Source organism: Corvus moneduloides, chromosome 6, assembly GCF_009650955.1.
Source record: "Corvus moneduloides isolate bCorMon1 chromosome 6, bCorMon1.pri, whole genome shotgun sequence".
Taxonomy (NCBI): Eukaryota; Metazoa; Chordata; class Aves; order Passeriformes; family Corvidae; genus Corvus; species Corvus moneduloides.
In genome coordinates, this window is record NC_045481.1 from 24992778 (window position 1) to 25017706 (window position 24929).

Genomic DNA, 24929 nt, shown 5'->3' on the forward strand with positions numbered 1-24929 from the left:
TAGATACAGCTTTTCATTCACATTCCTTCTAAAATCCATGAAAAAAAAAATTCTTTAAATATTCCTGGTAGTCTAGGAGTATATCACTGTAAAACTCACGGACTTCAACAAATGGAATAGAAAGAGTCCTGAGGTCACACCTGAAACAGAATTTTAGAGAGTAACATATTGCATTACAACATGAGTCACGAGGCCAGCTGTGTTTATATATATTGTGCAATTAAAAGTTGGTGATCTTTCTCCTGATAACAATGGGGTATGCTGTACTCTGAACTCATGAGTCGCATAGACAAAAATCCACTGTTTGGCCATTATCCAAAAATGACAATGACAAGTACATAAGCAAGTGGTGATTTGTCTTGCTCATTTTGTGGAAGATTCTTTTTCTTTTTTTGAGTTCTGTTTTTTTACAAAGTAATACAAATGTTGGGCAATAATCAAGCATAGAGAGCTGACTGTAGTAATATAGCGTTGATGGACTGGAAACCAGATGGTCTGTCAGATAATGAAGTATTATCTGGCAAGGGATTGTTCCTGAAAGCCAACATCCTCACCTATTTAGCACTATGTCGACATATCGGTTACCACATTCATGAGGTGGTATGTGTTGTACTTTAGAAGCCATACCTGGAAGAGGCTTTTTAATTCAAAATTACTGCCTGATGAGAGGGTAGAGGTGCCATTATTGTAGCACAGCTGGAGGAGTATAATATCCAGCAAGATGTGAACCATACAACAAAACTCAAGTCAAAGAGGAAAACATGATAGACTACATCCTGATTTCTGTCTAACCAAAGCCATGGTTCATGGATGCTTTAAACCAGCTCTGCCACCGGAAGAAGAAGTGGTGTATTCTGTGTGCCCAGAGTTCCTGCTTTTGTGCCAGACTCACCTTTGTGCCCCCACATGCCCTTCTGCACCTGGTCTGGAGTCTTGGATGTTGGAGAAATGATTGGGTTAATATTAACCTGGCCACTTAAAAAATAAATGTGTTGGTAATCCAGAAAGGTTCCCCCTGGCTAGGTCATCATGTCACACACAGATCTTTTGCCAGCAGAATGGACAGGCTATTGTGTGGGCAGGACAGAGAGACTGGGAAAGTAAAATGAGGGAGATGGGATTATTTCTTCTTTCACAGCAGTGCTGGTTTATCCCAAATGTGTGTGAAACCAGAATTCAAGCATAGCCAGAACTGATGAAGGTAAATATGGTAAATTTTAATTGTTGTAGCTGCCATCTGGGAAGATAGAGCAGAGAAGACAATAGGCAAGGGCAGCTGGCTGGAGGCTGGTGGGGGCAGTGCCCAGGGTTTGGAGATACTCCCTGGACACCAAAATGTCTCACTGTGGCTGGGATTATAGCATAAAGTGGAGTGCAAAATGAAGAAAAACAACATGAACTAGATTAAATGATTCATTTGAAAGATGGCAGAGAATTGGTAAGTCTGTTATCAGTAAGACTGTAGCTTACAACTTTGGCTTTAATTCCACAAGCCTTTTTCGCTACCTTCAAGATTGCTAAATTGAAAACCAGCTGACCATGTGTTATTACCTCTTTAATATTTTCATAAACCATTTTCTGTCATCACAACTAGGAAGTCCTTTTTCCCGTAAGGAAGAAAAGTGGGACATGTTACTACTGATGGAAAGAAAATAATTATCATATAATCTCTTGAGATATGCAATAAATGATAACTATTCTTTAGGAGTATAAACATTCTCCTATCATTGTTGGCATTATTCATTTAAAACACCTAGAAAATAATTTACTTAGATAACATAAATCAGATAAAAGGGCTTCACCTTCTGTGATTTTAGTGCTGTAATATTCAATACTGATTACATAAATAATTTCTTGAAAAAGCCTGTCTCAATCAGCAAACCAACATACCAAATGGAGCTTCAAATGACCTAAATTGGATTTGTAGAATCACAGCCCAGTTATCTTTGCGGGGTGACTTTTCTGGCAGTTAGGTGAATTTTCTGCCTGCCAGGAGGAATTCAGAATATCCCTGAAGTGTAACTAATACTTTCACATACTTTAAATATGCATACTGAGCTATCATCAGTTAATGTCTCAGTGTTTCTCAAGCTTGGTTTGGGAAGGCTTCAAAGTCATCGTTATCTCCAGAATTAAATGTATAATTCATCCCAGGCCTATCCCTTTAGAATCAGTATTGTGTTTTATTCCCTGTGAACACTTAATGAAGTTGGCAATTGTTTCAATAGACACAAAAACTGGTGGGGCAGTAAGTGAGAACAGATTATTGTTTTAGAATTACACCCAATTTCATGGTCACTGTGCAACTAAAGGCATTTTCATATGGCCAAATACAAAGTAAATCGAGTGGATATCAAAATTGAAATTTTACGTACTATATCAACAATGCAGACAGCATTGTCTTAGGAAGCAGTAACACTGAAAAAATTAATTGTTAAAGATAGTTACATAGCATGAACTCATAGAACTGTACCGTGGCAAAAAGGATCATGCAATCCTAAAGCATACACAACCAAGGCATAGTAAGGAAGTACAGAAGTTTGCCTTGCTATATAAATTTGGTAACACAACTGATAAAATACTGAATTAAATCAACATGTTAAAGAAAAATATTGAGGAAATATGAAGAAGTTAGAGAAGTCCACAAAACTGTACCAGGAGGAAGATAAATCTTGTGTCATAAAAATTGAGGGACTAAGTTTTTCTGGTTGTGAAAGAGAATATTGAAAAGTTACTTGATTGCTATAGATAGATATATTTTTCACCTACAAAGTTTTCTGACATCTAGGAGCTCATGGATGTTCAGCTATGCTCACCACAGCCGGTACGTAGAATCTGATGTTAAGCAAGTGCAGCCTTCAAACACAGCTTTCGCTGAATGCAGAAAAACACTGCAACAATTGTCTGGAGGACTTCCGCTGGAAGGCCATTGCTTAAGTCTTTACAAATATTTAATGTAGTTTCTAGGTGAAAACTTGTATGAGTAAATGATGTATCCTAAGGGGTTGCTTCTGAGTTTGTAGTCTAGTCTCATAACTCATTCCCTGTCTTGTATTAAGCTTTGAGTACAGGAAATCTTGCACTGCCTTGAACCTACCATAACACTTGGACATTTGCATTATAGTAATGACTGTACTTACATCATGCTTCAGAGCTTCAGCAAGTCACTGTCAGGGATCAAGAGGGATTATTTTTTCTTAATGCACTATTGACTAGAAGCATGATAGAGAGGGGGTTTTTCCTTCCTTTTAAGCATGATTGGATACAGATGAAGATGTGGTAGCATGGATTAGTCTTCTGACATAAAAAGGAAATCCATTTGGGGAGAGGGGGATTGGTTTATGGTTGGAGGCTCAGAGTCTTACCTATTTACATTTTGGGGGGAAGGAAAGAATTTCTGCCTCAGTCTGGTAAGGAATATCATAGGTTTCCTGTTCCAGGCATCGTCTCTGGCTCGCTCTGGCTCTTCTCTGCATTCCACCTAGACTGCTGCTCATATTCCCTGTCTTCAAGACCAATGTTGTGTTTAATCTGTATGAGAACAAATACAGCAAAGTGAAAGGGGTTTTTATCCCTATTGAGCATACCTTCAGTCACCCTGAAAAGAATTTCAAACCATAAATGCTCCTGTTACACATCCATCACAGGTATAACATTTTAGCTTCTTCTGCTCTTGTCCTGACATCTCCCCATTCCTTCCTTCCTTCCTTCCTTCCTTCCTTCCTTCCTTCCTTCCTTCCTTCCTTCCTTCCTTCCTTCCTTCCTTCCTTCCTTCCTTCCTTCCTTCCTTCCTTCCTTCCTTCCTTCCTTTCCTCCTTCTGTATCTTTACTATAATTCTTAAGAAATAGCATTTCATTCAGATTAGGAATTAGGCTGAGATGTAGATGATATTTTACTTTGACAGTCCAAGCACATACAACACGAACTGCTCAGTCACTCAGCAAGTAACAAAACAGAGTTTACTCCTCTGGTGCTTTCATCAGTGATGTATTACACTACTGGAAAGAAACCTGGTGTTAGGATTTTCTTTTTGTTTGGTTGGTTGGGGTTGTTTTTTTCTTTTTTTTCTTTTGCAAGCAAAGTTTTGGATCAAGTCCAGGCAATTGTAACATACTGATTTTATCCTAACCAATTGGCACAAGTACTTCAGGATCTGGGGAGTAAGAAACTATTTCTTCCAGAACATTCATTCTCACAGGCCTTTTGCTATAACAAGTTCTGTTCTATCTTTTTAAAATGAATAACTGAAACTTAGATTATAACTAAATGTTAAAATATTTTTAACACAAAAGTTGACTGTGCACAAGTGGCAGATGTATGATATTTTTAATCTCGATTTTTACCTTAAAAGACAAGAACTAATGATATACTGTGCCTGGTCCTTTGTCACAAAACTCTTTTGCTCAACTTCTCTTCAACTCCTCAGGCCTAGGCCTTGTTTGCAGTTCCCAACATTTTCAGTGACTAGGCCAGTTTCACATTGCATCAGTTCACCCACTTCCAAGAAAATGTTTCCAAAGGCTGTGTGTACTTCTGAAAACATGAAGACTGAGGCACCAGTGTTTTCTTTAATAACTGATGAAAATAAAATGTTAGTGATTAGAATCTGTGTGGTTTTACCTGATTTGGACATATCCCACAGAAGTTTAAAAAACAAAACTAAACAAAACAACCTAAAAGATCATCCATTACTAGCGGGTAATTTCCTGGACACCAAAATGTAAAACATCCAAGAAAATTCTGCAGCTCCTCACAATTCTCTGTGTGTGGAACTGTGCACAGCTACAGATGTTTCCACTGCCACAGAATTCACTAAAAACTGCCAGGGAATTTGGCCCAGATGTGCTATAGAATTACAATGACCCTGGTAACAGTGAAACTTTAAGCAGCGAACACCAGATGTCCAGTAAAATGGTTAAAAATGAGATCCAAAGCTTTTTTTTTTTACCACATCATCACAAACAAATATGGAGTGAATAAGCTGAAAATCTAAAGTAGTACTTTATTATTTGTCATCTCTAAGGTGATTCTATGTGCTTGACTTGCTGTGATATAGTGCCACTGGAATATAATGTCTTGTAGGAAAGCTGCATTCCCAGAGGCTTAAATAACTTTGAAAAATGAATTAATTAGACAGGTATATACATTAAACTTAATACAAGGTTATATTTTTCTCCTTAGCTCTTTTCTCTACTCATTTTGCTTGAAAAGTGATTGTGGCTGTGTGTGTGCTGTGCTGCTGCCTTATGACAGCTTGCCTGCAGCCAGGATAAATGCACTGCTGTTAGTGCCAGCTAATGTAGTTCTGCTTTAGCTCAAATGGTAGCAGACTCGAGCTGCAGTACCAGAGCTCCATGCGCTGCTTCATTGTGTCTCTGTATACGTGGTAAATGTATTTTTCCTACTAAGTACAAGTATTCATTACATTATGAGGCACTGCTTTATACTTTGTGGTTTCTAAGGGGTCCATGTAGGGCAGACCCTGGAGACGATGGAAAGCATTGCATTTCTCTTTCCACTCTATTGATTATTTATGATTTTTTATGTCCCCAAGTGTAAGTTTTAAACATTCATTATCAGAACATACTTTAGCCATTTTTAAGTGTCTCTAAACCAAAAAACATTTCTGTTATGAATCCTGAATCAATATGCACAATTCATGAAAGGCTGGTTGTGTCTGTTAGTGGTATAGATCTGTATAGGACAATAGATATATATCAGTATTCATAAGTTAGATTCAGTGGTTTTGCTTAAAGTCTGTATTTAGCACTACTCTGCTCTGTTCTGTCTCTGGAAAACAAATGGTACCAAGATTTTTAACTTGTAGCTGGAGTTATAGCCTTCATAGATAAAAAAAGCAGAAAAATATAAAAGGAGAAACACAGGTACAAAAAGGTCTTGGATTCTTGGAGAAAAAGATTAAGGAATATATAGTCTTTGAAAGCAAAGGGGTAGTTATGTCCTCCAAAGTCTCTTAAAACTTCTTTGTAAAATATATGGTATAAATTCTATTAAAATCAAGAGGGCTACTTCGACTTCAGTGAGAGGTGAATCCCTGGAGAACTGTCCATAGCTCTGTTACTGACTATTACTTGAGAAAGGGTAAAAATTTGTTTACTAAAATGTATGTTCTTCCCTGGAGAAAAAAACCATCATAAACAGACCAATGCATCATGACAGAATAAAAGTTAATATAAACTACAGCTTTCAGAAATACTACTGGCTAGCTATTTATGAGTTCTCCAATTTTTTATTTATTCAGCTTTTTAGATAATCTTCAGCTGGCCTCAGGTGATATCCTTGTCTGAATTTTTGTAACCCAAAAGGAGAACACGAGGCTGTTGACAACACTGCTGAGTTTTGCAGGGTTTTTTGCTGTGTTGCTAGCTTTACATAGTTTCAGTACAAAATAATAAATTGTGTAGTTCTTCTTGAACTGCAGACACACATTTTATTAAAAATTCACTGACATTCATGGACTTTTCAGCATTTTTACCTTACAGCAAAACAGAACCCATAGAAGAACCTACTGGGTTGTGTATCAATGCTGATCAAGTTGGATGCCTTTTTTTTTGGAGCATTACCTGTGGATGCCTGGCACTTCAAATGACTTTACCATGTGTTCCTTCAAGACCTGCTAAAATTAGAACCCAAATCATTGCACTCGGAGCTCTCTGCCCACCCTTGCCTTGCAAAACTGCTTGTAGCAGACTTTCTTGTCTACCACAGCTGTTTGCAAGGAAGCAGCCTGTTACCCCAGTTAAGACAACATAAATGTGTTCTTATGGCCTTGCTGGCTGTACTGTCCATGGATAAGGTTTTCACATGTCTCTAAATCAGCTCTGTAATACCAGGCAATCCTTGAGTAGTGTTTAGTGTTGCTTAGATTGACTTTGTAATGCTCTCTGATGGTGGTGAAGAGGGAAGTAGTGTGGTTGCAAATCGCAGTTACACTTAGATATGAGATCATGGCAACCAATGCTGCTGTAGAGGTGTAATGGTAATCTCTGGCTAATCTGGCTGAATTCTAGATCCAGCACAGAGCTGGTTACCAAGCAAGCTTCATGGCATGTTTGTGAACCACAAAGGGAAAAGGATTCTCTTTTGGAAACTCAGAGAAAATTAGAGATCTAGAAGGAAAGCAAATTTGATCAAAAATTACTTGATTTTTGATGTGTTGATGGTTATAAAAGTACTTTTATTTTAAGTCATAAAATACAGAAAGTTTTGAAACAAAAAAAAATCATGCTGTAGGCTGTAAAATAGCACAAGTTGTATTTACTTGAATTGCTATATGAAACAATTTGTTCATTTTTTCAAAGTAAAATACCTTTTTTGCTTTTAAAAGTAACTTAGGAGGGAGGGTTCATTTGTTTTGTTTATTCAATGCCCAAGTGGCAAAATTTCTTTTCTGCAGAAGAATTCAAGTTGTGAAGAGTGCTGGATCAGAAGAGTATATTGAGAAAAAGAAAACATTTCAATAGAGATGTTCAGGTTAAACCTGCTGAGGCAGGTCTGCTGCTCAAAGAACACATTGCTAGCTTTTTTAAAAAATAAATAATCCAGTACAAACTGCCACATCACCGAGAAACAGACTCCATTACTTTTTAAGAGAAAACCTGTCAGGTTTCTTTACAGATGTCTATGCAGATGAGGACTCTGTTGGCAGGTGAGACAAGACTACATAAAACAAGAGTAGATCACTTAATAATAAAAAGCAGTAATAACAACAATTAGGATAATTAGCAATTAACAATATTTAGTTAATAGTGTTGCAACTGCTACACTATTCTTCACACATCTGCCTTGCCTGTTGATCTGATCTCAAAAAGTGTTTGCATAACTCTGCATCACAATCTTGTAGCAGGATTTTCATCATAAAGGTATATCTCTGGTGGAAATCCTTGAAAAATCTGTTTCTAGTAGTTTAACAGTCAAGGTTTGTTTGGAATCCTTTGATAAATCTTTGGTAAATCTTCTTAATTTCTCAGTCATTTAATATTACCTTCCTTAGATCCATTTTCTCTTAGATAAACTCAGAGTCAAGGTTAGTCACCCCACAGAGTAATCACATGACATTATAGTGCTTCGTGTTGTAAATTGTGCAAGAAGGACAAGCAAAATGTCATCCTAGGGTCAGACTATCATAGTACTGAAGGTAGAATCTGTTTGAAAACATTGCTGCATCTTGACTGAGAAGGGACCTTTCATGTTTAAAATGTGTTGTGATTAAAAAAAAAAAGTTTGTATTAACTGTCAACTCTTTTTGTTCTCAGATGGGACTGAGGAAAACATACTAACCCCTATGGTATTTTTAGTACATTTTAGGTGCATGAGGAGTGGGAGGTATCTTTTTGGGCATTGCTTCTTCATCCATGATGGTCAGTGTGTAATGTAGATGTTCATATGACAGAGTTTTCTTAAACTGCAACCTGGGCTGGGATGAGCAGTCTGGATCAGGGGGCTGGAGCTGGGTTTCACTCCTGTGCCCTCGCTGTATCACACTGCCACTGCACAATGGCCCTCCAAAGGTGAAGGGAAAAGATCTGTGACACTGCCTAACTGTAGGAAATTTGTGCTTTTCAAGGAATTATTTTCTTGCTCCCAAATACTTAAAACTTTTCTGATAACTTTCATATGACACCATCCATATTTGATGACAAACACAGATATTTGCCTGTCTTTAGGGAGGTAGTTGCCATTCATACAAGTTTCCTCAGCCATCTGTGTAGCAATACCTTTTACTCCCATGGTATGTCTAGATGCCACAACTGCCCTCCAGGTGGAAACTCAAGTGCCAGTATGTGTACAAGTTCATGGTGCTGTTCACTGCCTATGTAGTGCTACAAATTCTGCACACTTTGACTTCAGTGCATGTAGCACTTTTGCTCTCTACTGGTGCAACTGTCAACGGTATTGCTGTTACAAAATCAGGCATCTTTCCTTATTTTCCTGCTACAGGTACTGTAAAGGGAGTAAGAAAAATACCCCAAAGGTCAAGATGCTAAAAGATGAATTCAAATTGTTTTGTTCATCTTTGTGTATATTTAATGTTGCCCTATTCTTTTTAATGCTAAAAAGAGTAGTTGTGAGCATTTTTGAAAATTGGGAGAATGATGCATGATTTTTAGTTTGTTAAATATACTATATAAAACCACTACTGGCCTACATTTACTTTAGACTTCGGAAGATGGATGTGTTTATGAATTCAAATAATTGCAGACAAAATTTTGCACCTGCAGTTATGGTTGCCTGCAGTTCAGTTCAGTTTAAGTATCTACATCACTGATTGCATCTGTAAGTTAAAAACATCTAAGTAACCTAAATTACAAGCACAAATAATTGCAGGTGCAAAACTCATACAAACACAAAATGATCTCTGAATGCTGGTCTTCAGAATCTCATTGTAAGTTATTCACTGTATCATGAGCCTAGATTCCTCTTGGGAGAGTCACTAATCTGTATAATGACACTGAAAGCCTCTTGAATCTCATATTTAACTAGCAGATGGGAAAGAATACATGGCGTCATATAACTCCTCAGGGATTACACATGTGGATATTGAAGAGTATAACTTATTCCAATGAAGGCCAACATTAACTTGCAATCAAAAATTTCCTTCCTGAGCCACATTTTTTCTGATGGAATTAAAACAACTTAATGTTGTATTTTTATGAAGTCACAACCAATTTAAGTAGAACACATTCCCAGGGCAAGCACAGAAATTTTGCTCATCTCATGATTTTTCATTTAATGAATCACAGCAGCATTTTAACACAGAGAAATGCTGTCAGTCTTTTCCAGAAAACATATCTAATTATCCATGATTTTCATTTTTTAGTGTCATATTCAGATTTCTAAGCACACCTCCCAGAATATCTGTTTTTTTCCTCTGGTATCAAAACTAAAAATCATTTTCTTGCATTCTTTGGCTTCAATAGACATAGGTGTGGAGCTACTTTAAAACAGTGATGGCTTCCTGTCGTACCAGTTACAGCAGTATTGTTGGCAAAAGGGGAAAAAAACCCATAAATTCTCTTCTAGTGTTTGAACAACTAAAACTCCTTCTGAACAAATGAAACATTCTGCCAATCCTGACAATCCAAAATGCAATGAAGAATTTTTCTGTTTCAGAAGCTCTAGGCAAAGCTGTTTTGGCATGTCTGTAGCTTGCTCCTCTTGCAAACAAAGGGGCAGCTAGAGGGAAAGTCTTTGGGGGAAGAAATGCTGTCAGCTGTAAGAAATGAGACATGTAGACCCTTTCTACAGCCCAGCTAGTGATTACATGCAGGTAATTTTGTAAGAGCCTAAACCAGCCGCCAGTGATAATAACGCTGCCATTTGCACTGATTTCAACAGGAAATACATCAAACAGACCAGCTTAAGGTTTCTCAGAAGCGTGGGCCAAACTGGTATTTCGTTCATTGGTGTTGGGGCCAGCCAGAAGGAAAGTGCTCGGAAGGCAGAGGCAGCAGTGGCGGGAGCGCTGCAGAGCAAGTGCTTTGCTGGGCTGGCAGTGGGGAGCAGCAGAGGGGCTGCAGCTGGCAAGGTCCTGCCTCGCTGCCTGCCAGCTCCCACCACCCTCCCAGGCAGCCCCATTACTCCCTGGAAGCAGTGCCAGCCCAGCTTCACAGGCCCCTGGCACTTGCAGAGTAAGTGGCAGAGGTGTGAACATATCTACATTTTAAAAAATGTGATTTAATTTAGTTCAAATTAATCTATTAGACAAGCAGTACAAAGTAACAATGTGCCACTTAAATAAGTAATTTATAATCATCCGTGGGGAAAAAAATCCAGAACAAGATATCTTTTTCCACACGTGGGAAACTGTTGAGGCTATGTTGTGTGTTACAACATGAGGCTACACCTTCACCTTCCTAGATTATTTTTTCTTAGTTGCTTGGGTATAGCAAAACACAGAAAGCATGTGAGAAATATGTAAATAATATATAAAAGTAAAAAAGTATTAAAGACCATCATTTGAGTAGAAAGAAATTTTAACAAAGATTCCTTTTTTAATGCTCACTTTTTTGCTGCCACAGATACCAGTAAGGAAGGAAAGGGTTTCACCTTTCCATTTCTTGAGGGATATATATTTAGATGTGTCCTGTAACTCATATAAATTCAGAATGCAGCTTAGAAAGCCAAAAAATTAGCGAGGGTTTTGACTAAGAGATTGAGAGGTGATTAAAACTCAGGGAAGACTCATTTCTCAGTAATAATAACAGTCACATGAATGATGGATCATAATAACTTCATAATCTGACCCACATGCAGTAAATACAGTGATGACTGTCATTTTGAATAAGTGAGGTGGATTGAGGCTGATTATTAATCCATTTCTTGGCCAGTCTGATTGTTTCTGAGCCAACTTCTCCACTGTTAGTACTTTCCTGAAGCATCTTAATAGCTTTCACCAACAGCCTCTTCCTTTTTAACCAGTCACTTTTCATACAGTGTGTTGTCCTAACTTATTTGAGAGATTTCTTTCATTAATTGGTTGGCTTCTAGTATTCTTATAGCTTGAGGCTTGGTCTTCTTTTAGCATATAGTGTAACGGTGTTACCACAGGCACAGGGTAACATATAATTCTCTTTTACTTGCTGCAAAAAATACTTAACGTTTTTCCTTAATTCCCAGGTGTTGCAATGAAAGCTGGGTTAAAAAAAAAAGTGAAATATGCTATGAAAAAAGGACCTAGTATTTAGTGCCAGTGTCTAAAATGGCAGATGTCTGTATAGCAGATACAGAAAAAATAAAGAAATATAGTTGCATAATAGAAATTCAGAAGTCAGCTTAGCTGTGTTATTGATAGTTTTCTATGGGGTTCCTGTAGAGATGTGTATTTAACATTTGCAGTAGGATAATATACATAACATACTTGACAAGAAGAAAAAAAAAGCTTTTTGGAGAGCAACAGAGTGTCCAAGACTGATTTACTGTGAATGTGTCCAACCTTTAATATCTTTTCAAGTATGCCGAACTCTGTGCCAGTTGTCCCAGAATGACACTCAGCCTTCCCTACAGCACTCCTCTTAAACTGGGCAAATGGTTGTAAATGCTGGGATTGAGGGTGGACTATATATGTGAACTGGTTAGTGGCTTGCATCTCTCAAAACAAATGGCTAAATTAAGTCCCTTCTTCTCAGTGGTAGGTACTAATTTGTGCTTGTCCTTCACTAAGCGCTTGCTTCTTTTTCTGAAACTTCTGGTAATTTAAAATCTTTTAAATATCCAGCTAGGTCAACACAAAGATCACTTCACACTATAGTTATGTTAAAGTAATATTGCCCTGTGTTCAATTGTTTGTTTTCTGTTAGTAATAAATTCACAACATGCTACATACAATGAAATTGAAAGGTACCTTTTTCCTGATATAAATTAAATTCTAAGCAAATTTAATTATATTTAGACATATTTTCTTCCTCTTTCTGAATAACACCATCCTTTTTACCAATCATGTCTTCAAAATTCCTTCCCTTTTTTAAATAGAACATTTTGTGAAATCTGAAAGTTGTGCATTTGTTTCATGTAACTGATGTCGTCATGAAAGCCAGGTCTTTTATTTATACTTGGGATAATGCAGAGGTAATGAAAGCAGAATTGGACCTAAGAGGTTTTTTGTTTCAATTATAAAACAATGTGGGTAAGTGCCTTGGGTTTGACAGCAACAAAAGAAAGGGAATATTGTGCTTATGCCTTCAATCAGCCTTATTAGATCCTTAAAGGGAAAATCATGTGAAAGACAGAGGAAGAAAACAACAAGCTAAGCAAGATCGCAATTTCAGTATAATTCGGAGAAAATAACTGATTTAGGTTGGTTGTCTTGCCAGGGTGAATGACTCAAGGCTTCCAAACAAGAAATGGAAACCAGAAGGACAGGGAAAGCCTGAAAGAACAAATTGAGAAGATGTGATTGACTGTAATGTTTCAAAATCAACTGCTGCAAAGATGAGTTTGGGCTCTTGCCCAGAATACAATTGAATGGTGATGTTCATTTAGACCCTTAATGCTGAAACAAAATAAGATGTAGCTGTGTTTCTGTTAGAAATTTATTTGTTCTTTCCAGTGTCTGTAGCTAGGGATATGATGTCATGTCCTCTCTCTTCTATCAGACCCTGCATTGATTGCTGTTGCTGTTTCACAATTTTTCTGAACACCAGTTTTTTGAAGGAAGACTTGAGTCCAAGTGATAATATCTCTCAAATGTGAAATGTCAATACTGTTCATTAGCTGACTTTGAAAAATGTCATTCTCTGTGGGCAAATAGACTAACTCAATTGGCCAAGCAAAGCAGAAGTATAAGATCATTGTGTGTGTACGTGAAGTATGCATGTGTATGTATGTATGTATGTGTGTAATGTATGTGTATGTATGTGTGTATGCAAAACCATTCAACTTTTTGTTACTATTGTGCTAGTTTTTTTAATTAAGTAAATAGTTCATTCTGCAAAGATTGAAATAACTGTCTTTAATGGGTAGTTTGTAAAACATTATTTGTAAAAGCTGGGAACAGTTGCTTGTCCTCCACCTCAGGCACAGGAGGTTCTAAAACACTTCATTTGAAAAATTAGTCAGTTGACAATAGGCAGTGATGGGATAGGATTGTCTTCTACTTCCTCCTTCCATTTATTCCTTTCATCTCACTGGCTGTGCTTACTAACCTTTCTTCTGTTTCTATTTCAAATCAGGAAGGGAAAAATACCCCTAACCACAGCTCATAATTAAATACTGAGCTAGTTCTTACCATGTTTACTGAATTACATATTGCATATATGGATGTATATCCTCAAAGTTTCATGTGTTTTTAGATTTCTAAACTTAATATGTTCCATAGGAATAGACCTTAACTCCTTCCTGCCTGTTTTTCATGAAGAGATGTGCTTCCACAGAGGAAAGAGGAATGAAGCAGTGAAACCCAGTTACAGATCACTTCACATTTTAGGGATTCACAGAGCCGTGAATATAGTTGCTGGGCTCTGCAGATTCTCCTGGTTCACGGTAGAGGTTCCTCCAGCAGAAAATCTTCAGTGTCAGCCTTACAGTTGCAATAAGCAGATCAGCCTGACATCATATGCAGGGTGGTATCTTTGCCCACATATCTTTGCTGCAGGGTGGCTGACTTGATAAAGAAGGCTTTAAGCCAAGAGCCCCGAGGGAGGAGGAGAGTTACCACAGCTCTGAGGGAGCAGTGGAGATGCTGCCAAGCAAAGCGCTGGGGGTGATGTGAACCACGAGGAACACAAGATGAGTAAAACAGGGCTCAAGTGGAGTCACCTCAAGCATTTGCATGTGAGTGAGGAAGTGTCTCCAAAGAGCCTCCACACCAGGGCACACAACATAAACATGAGGAATTGGAGATCTGTGTGCAGCTGCAGGGGTAGGATCTCGTCATGATCCCAGGGATGGGGTGAATGGACTGAGTGCTGCTGTGGAGGGGTACAGACTCTTGAGGAAGGGCTGGCCAGGAAGACATGGAGAGAGCAACTGGAATGCATGGAGCTCTGCCTGAGGTTGAATGATGAAAGTTTATGGGTAAGGATTAAAGATCAGACCAATAGTGGTACTTGGTAGTAGGTATCTACTGTGGGCTGCCTGACTTGGAAGAACAAGCAGATTGTAGAGCGGCCTGTAGAGACTGCCAGAAGCAGACTGATATTTGCAGACCCTGATCCTCAATGGGGACTTCAACTACCTTGATATCTCCTGGAGGGACAACACTGCAGGGCATAAACAATCCAGCTGCATTAATGATGGCTTCTTAATGCAAGTAGAAGAGTCAATAAAAAGTGTTCCACTGGAGCTCTAACACACAAGTGAAGAAGGCCTCACTGGGTTTAAGGTCAAAGTGAGTCTTGGTTGTTGTGACCATGAGATGGTGGAGTTCAGATCCTGAAAAGAGGGAGTAGGGCAAAAAGCAAGTTCACAGCCCTAGACTTCAGGAGAGCAGACTGTGGGTTATTCAGGGGTCTGCTTGGAAAAGTCCCATGATAAAAGGCTCTGGAGGGAAGAGGGGTCCAGGGAACCTGCATAATATTCAAGGATCGCCTCCACTCAAGTCCATGCCAGCATGCAGAAAGTCAGGCAAAAATCCCAAGAGGCGACTTGGTTAGGAAAGTCAAAGCCTACTTGGAGTTGGGCTTGGTACAAGATGTCAAAAGCATCTCTAAGGACCTACTGAGGTGGGTTGAAAACTGGCTGCATAGCTAGACCCAGTCTAGCTAGTTAGACCTCCAGTCTAACTGGAGGTCAGTAGCTAACAGTGTACCTACCCTTTTGAGTATACAAAAAGGCTACCTGGAAAATGAACCTGTTGTGTAAGGCTAGGTAATGCTGCTGTGTGTTTGTAGAAATGAATTGTTGCTTTACACTGCATACTTCTCTGCTTATGCATCTCTTACTATTGAGAAAATCTGGACCAAGACTGAGTCTCACTTTTTGTAGTGAGAGCTACAGCAGTGAGTAAAGCAGCGGAGGACATTAATTTTCCAATTCCAGTCATGTGGAGTACTAGAAATTGCAAGCAGGATGCCTGTTGTGGATATGCTTACAGGGGTTTAGACTGAGCCAAAAGGAAAAAAGTGTTTATAGGGATCTGTGTTCTTGTAGCTGATCCTACTTGGACCTCAGTTTCCGTTTGAACTCACATTAAAATGTATGAGTCAGGTTGAGGGTTTTTGACATTTCAATAGCTTGCTGAACCAGCAATATCCTCAGAATATGTATGAACCATTAAAGACTAAGATGGGCCCAGGACTAAGAATTAAGACCAAGACCAGCTGGATGGGGCTGAGTAACCTGGTCTAGTGGAAGGTTCCCTACTTATGGCAGGAAAGTTGGAGCTAAATGATTTTTATGGTCCCTTCCAACTAAACCATTCTATGATTCTATGGATCCAGTATATCTGTATTGTTAAATCCATATCTATAGGTATCCATAGATATATCCATATCTATATTAATAGATACATAAACATATATTTGTATATTTATTTATGTTTGCAAAGTAAGACTTTGGGGAAATTCAAACATCTGATGACTCAACTGAATTCCTTAAATCTCCTACCTTTCAGTATTTTGTCATGAAACCATCATTGTATTAAATGCTCAAAGTGTCCTTTTGTCACGGACTGGAGTTCATACATTGCTTACTTCAGGTAAGGATTAGCAATATGCCCAACCCTGAGCATCTTACAAGGCCTAAATTATTTTATTTATATTGGAGAGGCCTGAGAACTCCAGAGAATCATTCAAAGAAGGATGGGGAAAATGGTATAGCTTTTGTAGTATTTTACATTCACGTGGGGAATATGAATTTAGCTGTTTTCTTTTGACATGCAGAGATTAACTATAGGAGAATCTATTGATGTCATGTCTCTTACACACTCTGCAAAAATATTCCAAATAATAGGCTGCTTTAGAAAGGTGAATCATCACATTCCAACATCATCACCTTTCAACATTTAAAAAAAACACAAATGCTTTGCTTTAAGAAGTAATTTTTTTGTGTAGACAGAATCCTTTTACAGTCCTGAATAAATGTGTATACATTCCGAAGATGGGTAAATTGTAGGATATATTCTTGTTGGCTAACGAGGTAACTTATGACCTTAAGCTAAGGGGAGATTCAAATTAGGTATTGAAAAACTTTTTTTTCACTGTTGGGGTGTTGAGACATTGGAATAGTTTGCCCAGGAAGGTGGTGGAGTCACCACCCCTGGAGGATTTCAAGAGGCCTCTGAGTCCAGCACTGGATGATGTGGTTTAGTGGTTTAGGGGTAACAATGGTAGTGCTGGGTTGATGGCTGAAATGGAAGGTCTCTTCCAACCTTGATGATTCTATGATTCTTCTTGGTGATTCCATTAGATCCCTTTCTGAACTCTCACCACGCACTATCCAGGTCAGTGTGCAGACCTAGCAGACAAGAACTATGTCTATTTCTACCCCACATGGGGATTTTGAAAACAGCTTATCATTTAAAGCATTCCCAAGACCAAGCATTATGTATCTACATTGACCTTGTAAGCAGAGCTCAGGCTGCCTGCAAATGCAATGTGTCCTGGCATGTGGCAGGCTGTATATATATATATGTACACACACATACAGTGACAACATACTGCCCAAATGTTTTCTTCCAAGATGAAATACATGCGTTCATTCTACTATGGGTCTCTGAAAAAGTAAGTTGTGTTAAAACTAAGTTGCTAAAAATATATTCATATATTTTTATATATTTTGAGTCATGTTTAAACTTTAAAACATGTCTGGCCTAGCATTTGAAGATGAACAAGCAGTGCTTTTGTATGCAACTTGCTGAAGTCACAGTTTTTTCCAAATCTGTATTTTGTCACTTCATTTTTTAATATAAACATTACTGTGCTAAGCAAATTAAAACAATGAAATAATACTTCTTTTTCATTGTCAAAAATTTTCCTCTCCTTTTAAAAACAATTTCTTGTATATTCAGAAAAAAATTGATTGAATTTTTACATATTCATTCCTGATTTCTTTATGTCATCTCACCAGCACATGATATAATTGGTAGCACATTAGTTGTTTAGCAAGTAAGCAGAGAGTATCATTATTTGTCTGTATGCCTGGAAATGCTGAAAGGTTAGTTGCTTTACTCAAAAGCGAAAATAGAATTGGAAGTATGGTATCAATATGTTGTTTATCCATACAAAGATAATTTCCTTTTTTTCTTTGATAGGTTACTTGGCTTCTACAAAGGAATACTTCCTCCCGTCTTGGCTGAGACACCCAAACGGGCGGTGAAGGTAAAAACCCCATGCTTCCTCCCTTAAAAATATAAGTAGGGATAGTGGCAGCTGTAAAACATTTTATTTCTCCCCCACTGACTGAGATTAGAATCTTAAACTTATTTGGCGTATTAATCCTCTGATTTTTACTAGGAGAAACATTTCCTGTTGATAGGACAGTAAAAACTGTCCTTGATTAAGAAGTGTAGGATAAGGCTTGTAAATGTTAAGCTGATTTTGACTTGTGTATCAAATGTAACTGAAAAAAAAATTGCAATTATTTTATATTTTCAAAATTAATAAAATAGTTTAAATTATATTTTAGCCTCATAATTGCCTCTGGTTTGGATGTTTTGTTTTACTGAAAATGCCTAGCAACTTGCAAAACAACTAACAGCTTAATAAATTAACACAAGAAGCCATTAAAGAAGCCACTAATAAGTACTTACTCAGTAGGTTTGAAGTGCTGCCCAGAGTTTTCCTGTGCTCCAAAGGCCACTCTACTCCATACTCTAACTTTTTAAGAGACTGAAGATCGTAATTGATACAACTTCTCATTGTGCAAAACATTTTACTCCAGCTCTCTTACAGTTGTTGATGCTAGCCTATCAAAGTGTATTTGCTGTCAAATGCTGATCTGATTTTCTTTTATTATCCTTTATTTTGATTTGTAGAACAGGATTTTAGTAACATTCCTAAGCAAAATACTTCAGTACATCCATTTTTTCAGTTGAGCCATTCAACCTTTTTAATTAAAACCTAATTATTAAGCACATCATCCTAAAGTTCTAACTCTATCAAAGCAGCCATTGTGTTAACAGAAAACGTTTCTTTGTCTTTTACTTCAGAACTTTGAAGTTTCCATAGTTGCACCAAATGCGTCTAAAAGCAATTATTATACAGAATGTCTTGATTTTCCTTTCTTTCTTTTTGTTGTTTCTTTCTAAAAAGGCTGCATATGATTCTGGTCCTTAGTCTGCAATTAATCATTCACATTCCAATTCCTTTACAGAGGAATAATATTTGTATAAAGTGACAGGATGTGACCTTGTAACAGAATCCTAAAGGAGTTCTGGTAATATCATCTTTTTGTATGCACTGGCGTTTTGGATGCAAGTGACATATGTCACTTATCTCAAAATTATTTAATAAAAACAGGAAAACTAAAGTCCTATTTATTAACAAAGTGGCAGTGAAGAATAGATGGATGATATTTAGAAGATTCCTAATAACTTGTTTTCTTCATACTGTGAAGTTTCCTCTGTCTCTCCATTTAATTTCATGTGAAACAGGATAAAGTAAATCTGACTGAACTTTTTAGGTTCCAGCATGTATTTAGTTAAAATGTCAACCCAGGTTTGATTTCGCCTACCAATGTGAGTCATTCATAAACTTCAAAACACTTTCCTTTACTCAAATTGATTAAATTTGCTTAAACCCCATGATAGTCAATATAGTTATAGAATCATAGAAAGATTTTAAGTTGGGAGGGATCTCTGGACCAAAGCAGAGTTGACTTCATTATTAGATCAGGTTGTTCAGATGCCTCGTCTAGTTGAGTTCTGAAATCTTAAAGGATGGAGACTACAGCCTCTCTGTGCTCCTGCTCCAGTCCTTAATTGCTTTACTATGAGGAATTTTGCCTTATATCCAGTCCAAATCCTCCTGCTGCAACCTTTGCATTTTGCCTCTCATGCTTCTGTTGTCGGCCTCTGACAAAGTCTGACTCTTCTGTATAAACTTTGGATGGTGGAAGACAGAACTTAGATCACCTCAGCCTTCTTGTCTCCAGGCTAAACAGACTCAGTTCTCTCAACCTCTTATACATCATAAGCTCACAGCTCCTTTAATACCTTACTTGTCCTCTCTTAGTAGGTTGCTTTCTACCTAGTTCTTGAACATTTATGTGAGAGCTGATTTTTCTGCAAACGTGAGAATTGAGTTTAAATGTGAAACATGTGAGGGATTTTATTAAATAGTGGAATTATTTTATTTTTACACTATTCCTTTAAATTTAGTGCTGTTCCAAGGACATCAGGATGACTTTAAGTTACCTTGAGACATCAGCTGTACTCTACATTAGAAGAATTCAGTGACAGAACAGGGCTGGACAATAATGTCCTTGTAAGAACCTGTATAATAAAGCAATTCAATGTGGGATGCCATATGCCAGTACAATTTTTAACATCCAAAGTGGAGTTCATACCTATGCTTTGACCTGAAGAGAATCCAGCCTATCTCAAATTTCCGCTAACCTTGTTTGGCTGTGACCCCAGGGGAAAAGTCATTGCTTCCTTTGGCCCACTCTCCACCCTTTATCCTTCTAACAGTTTTCCTCATCTTAACAAGCCTCAAGCTGTCCCTTCTCCACTGCCTAAATGACTAGTGAGATTTAGAGGAAGGCTACATCCAGGCCGATGATTCTGAGATGTGAGTAAGCACAAAAGGCAAAGAGGCATTTTCTAGGTTCCGGCAGCCTTGTTTTATGTTTGTAATGAACTTTTTTGAAAGCTTCTAGTTATAGTGTCATGAAAGTGTGTAGAGAATGGACAAGGGAGATTTTGTACAAAGAAGAAATGTACTTGTGCTACTGGAACATTGCATTTATCTGGTGTGTATTTTTGCAAGTAAAAATAAAGCTATTAAAATGAAGCTATTTAGCCCTGGTTTTTCAGTTAAGTGTTGAAGATACAGCTTCATTTTTAGTCAGCTATGTTCTCACGTCTGTCTTGCTATTTCTTTTTTTCTCTCTTTTTATTTCCCTTCTAAAAAGAAAGCTGGTATTTCTGGAAGATGAAAAGTCCAAGTTTATAACTTTCTGTTAGATTGAACTTGGAGGAAAGAAATGATGATGCCAATACAATGGTTAACAGATGAACTTTTGGGGCAAATTTATATTGCTCATGTGTTCCCAGACATCTTGTTTCAAGCATATATTTTTACCTTAGAGTTATTGAGACATCTGGTAAGTACTTTGGCTATTTTCTGTGTAACTTCAATTAAAGTGTATCTTTGCCAGATGGACAATATTGGTTATTATATACACAAAAGCATGTTTTAAATATGTTTATTCTGAGGAAATTTTTTTGTGCAAAGCTATTAACTTAATACAACTGTAGAGGAAAAGACAAATTATGCTGTGCTTTTAAAAACATTTTGGGTGGATATACATTATATAAAATCATATGATACAGTATGAAATCCTTTTTTTGCAAAATTGTATGTATATAGCCACTCTACTACACCCAGCAGCATTTATATTAAGTTTCATTGCTATTGATTTCTTTTAAAAATTATATAAAGCATAGTTACTATTAAGTAGTTATTTTATTTATGACTCTAGGAAGCTATTGATTTTTAAGGTAACATTTTAAAGGTCAAAAAATTATTGGGTAATGTATTTCTGCCTTTATTACAACTATTTTACAGATCTGTAACACTATGGAAAACATTAAGGAATACCAGAAATTCCATTAAAGGTTAAGAGGGTAACAATGACTAGAAAGATGCTGGAGAGAGAATAAAGCAAATTTTATCACAATAAGAGATTAATTTAGTTCAGTGAAGCAGCTTACCCGCCCATTTTGTAAGATTTTTACCTCTATAATACCTCCAGTTGTACAAAAAGATAGACCTGGAGTTAAAGTAACACTTCTATCTTTTCTGGTTATTTTCAAGGCCAATGGAAAAATTTTAAACATATTTGCAAGATGCTTGCAAGGTTAATGTTCACTCTGTACACACTTTGGAGGGCAGTTAAAATCTGAGCCCCAATTCTAGGACTTTTTCTGCAAAATGATATAATAATCCCAGCTGAGGATATAAAAAAGTATCTGTCCAGTGACCAGAGTATCAGCCCATCAGTTTTCAGAATTTAACAACCCAGTTTTGCATTATGTGTACATATTCCTTCTTGCTTTAAAACAGTGGCATTATTAACACATTAACACCCAATTCTCTGATGGTTTCGATATGATTCCAGTGACTTTTCATTTGAACCAGGTCTTGATTGAAAAATTTTATTGACTTTGCCATAGGAAAAAGGTTCTAAAGGTTCTAAACAAGTTCAAATGAAAATGTGGTGCTTATTAGTTATGTTCCTGTGCACATGGTTTATGGGAAAGATGGTTTGTTCTGATAGGTCTGTATTAACTGAACCCTGAGGGACAGAGCTTGTCTTCTTTGGCTGAGACTCAGCACAGGTCCCCCAGTCTTTCTGTCTTGTCTTAAAAACTCTATTCCTTTATGCTTCTTATGATTCCCTCATTGCTCATTGCCTTTGTCTCATGGCGAAACAGTTTGATTTTCTCATACATGGGCAGATGCTATGTGGAGGGATCGTAGCCTCCTGTGTGGTCACAAAATGCACAGACCTTCAAAGAATCCCACCTTTATTTGAACCAGCCTGCTCTGAACTGATCAAATGTTACAGGTCAACACTGGAAAGCAGACAGGAAAGTTAAAAGTTCTGGCTATTTACTTTTGCTAGACTGGGATGTGACAGCTCTTGTACGAGGAGATATGAACCTGCACCGATGCAGTCTTGGTGGAACTGTGACAGGTTTTTGTTCTTCATTCCCATAATACCAACATGCTGTGTAAAAGCCACTTCATTTTGTGTGCAAAGACATGAATACATCTTAGACAGATTACAGGACTCACAAATAGTGAGCTGCGGTTAGGGCCTTGTATTGTTCTATGTGAAAATCATGTGGAATAACACCTTCAATATTTTAGGTTTTACCCAGAATTCAGATACTGACTCTTTATAGCCCACAAGTTTTGCCATCCTCATGCTAGAAGATCATTTTCACTACCCTCAGATCTGTCTTATGTGATAGCAATTGGACAGCTTTTTCAGTGGCTTCAGCAACATATTTGCAGAATATAAATTTAAGGCGCTATGGGATTTGTTCTATAATCTCCTTCACAAACTTCTCAAACCCTCCCGTGCAAGTCATTAAGATTTTTCCCCCATAACTCTTATTGGAAGACTGTTTCAGGACTCTACTCCTTTAGTTGCAAGAAAGCTTCATCAGACCTACAACCACATTCTATTTATATTTTACTTTTACACACAATTTCTTTATGTTACATACCTTATTTGTTTTTCATTCTCTTGTAGCATCTCTTTTGCTAAACTAGACAAGGAAAGAATTTATTCTCCTTCAGTCTTCATTCTTAAAATAAGCTCTAAGCTCTCCTTAATGGTCCTGGTAGCCCTGGTTTGAATATTATGTAGTCTGAGTTCTTGTTTTTTAAATAGTGGCTTAGATTGTGTGCTGTATTTCAGAGGGCATCTATCCAATAATTTGTAAAATTTCACATTTACTCTTTCTTTAGAGTATATCTTGACCTATGCATCTTAGACTTTGTGTCCACAGACAAGGAGCTAGGCAGTGAAAGTCTGTCTGCCTGTGCTGACAGGAAGCTTCTTACTGACTTCAGTGCAGTGAGACTTATTCTCAACCTTCTTCTTGGAAGAACAAATCCATTCATTTATTATGCTTTGATTTTTATAAGAATTCACAGAAGGTATTCTGAAAATTAATGGGTTTGAGTGGCAAGAAAGGTTGCAAAGTGAGCCATTTGTAAATGGTTGCCTTTCACCATGTTGGTGCAGGTGAAGTTGATCCTATTCCTTTCTTGAACTTCAAACACCCAAGAATACAGCTTTCAAGACATCCTCTAAGGAATTGCAGATGCTCAGGACTTCTAAGTGCCACTGTTTGAAAGCAGACAATTGACTGAAAGATTTATTTGTGAAGAGAGAACAGAAAAAGAAATGTGCCTGTTGACAGTACAAGATTATAAAAATGACAGACTTTCCATCTTCAAAATCCACAATTATATCTCTCTGATGAGGAGCAACTAGTGTTTGAGAAAGGCAAAAGTGATTGCAGCACATTATATTAAGGAAGTGGGGGTGATTTCTTGGGAAATTTGTAATATCTGCTACTACATTTAAACTAGTATGTGAAAGTTAATGCCAGAGGAAAAGTTTATAAATTTAAAATATGTCCTATATGATGTGAGTGAACTCTTAGATAAATCATTACTTGAATTGCACTTACACTGCTATTATGCATGACAAACTAATCAAATCAGTTCTGAAGCCTGATTACCTCCTCTTGCACATCTAACACTGCTACCAAGAGTGTGAAACAGAAGTGGCTTATGTTTATTTTGCAGAACTGCATGCGGCTGCTCAGGATATGATGTAGTGAAACTCCATTGTAGTCTGCTTTTTACTAATTTGCATAAGTAGCTGATAATTTTTTTTCAGTGCAATTTCAGTCTAATTTTTATTCACAGTTTTTCACCTTCGAACAATACAAGAAGCTACTAGGATATGCATCATTACCGCCAGGACTGGTATGTATGGATAAAGAACTTCATGTTCTAATGTAATGTGTGTCTGCTGAACAGTCTGTCTCTTCTGCTTCCTCCCATAGAAGAAGCCCAAAATTAAAGGGTCCAGCTCAATCCAGAGTTTTTCAAAACAGACTTGTCCCTTGAAAACATTGATAAGAATTTATCAAAATTGATAAATGATGTTTTATATCAAGTGGCTTCAAAATAATTCCCTACAATGTCAACATTTGTTAGCATGGATAATGACAGCCACCATGGAAGAGTCTGTATACAACTTATCATTCTTCATTCTTGCAAAATAACAAAAGAAGTTGAACTTATCAATATTTGTTTATCCATGTCATAGTGACTGGTTTAATACTTCAACCTCAAAGTGCTATTCTCCAAGGCACAGTACGACTATAACAAAAATACAGATCTCAGTCTTACTTTAAAGACTTTATAAAAGAAACATAAGCTATTGATAAGAAATTGCTACCTCCTTTGAAGTAAATGGCAAAACTCTCATGTACGTCAGTGGAGTTAGGAATTCTTCTCAAGAAATAACTGGTTTAAAAACAAAATGCAGGACATACATATATGCAGAAATGTTTTAATGCTAAGATGTAGGTTGCATGTGTAATCTGCATTCTCATGTGTAGAGCATAATTCTGCTATTGTGCTTTAGGAGTAAAATACTTTTTATTTTTTATACTTTTTGCTTCCTGCAGTGTAAGAATGTAAATCATAGTAAATATCTATTTTTCACAATGATGGCATCACAACTTTAGGAAACAATTGATCTTTTGATGGCT

At 37.2% G+C, this 24929-nt stretch overlaps 1 protein-coding gene across 6 annotated transcripts in view; it reads left to right on the top strand.

Moving 5' to 3' along the window:
• Positions 1-24929, top strand: part of SLC25A21 (solute carrier family 25 member 21) — a 237452-nt gene that overhangs the window by 195318 nt on the left and 17205 nt on the right. For 3 of the 6 annotated variants that reach the window (XM_032112696.1, XM_032112698.1, XM_032112697.1), the window contains 2 exons: positions 17712-17778; positions 24076-24135. In XM_032112696.1, the coding sequence (XP_031968587.1) occupies positions 17712-17778; positions 24076-24135 (127 nt within the window). Of the gene's footprint in view, positions 1-1070; positions 1202-17711; positions 17779-20533; positions 20726-24075; positions 24136-24929 lie in introns of those variants that run through there. The other 3 variants (XM_032112699.1, XM_032112702.1, XM_032112700.1) reach the window with 3 other exon arrangements.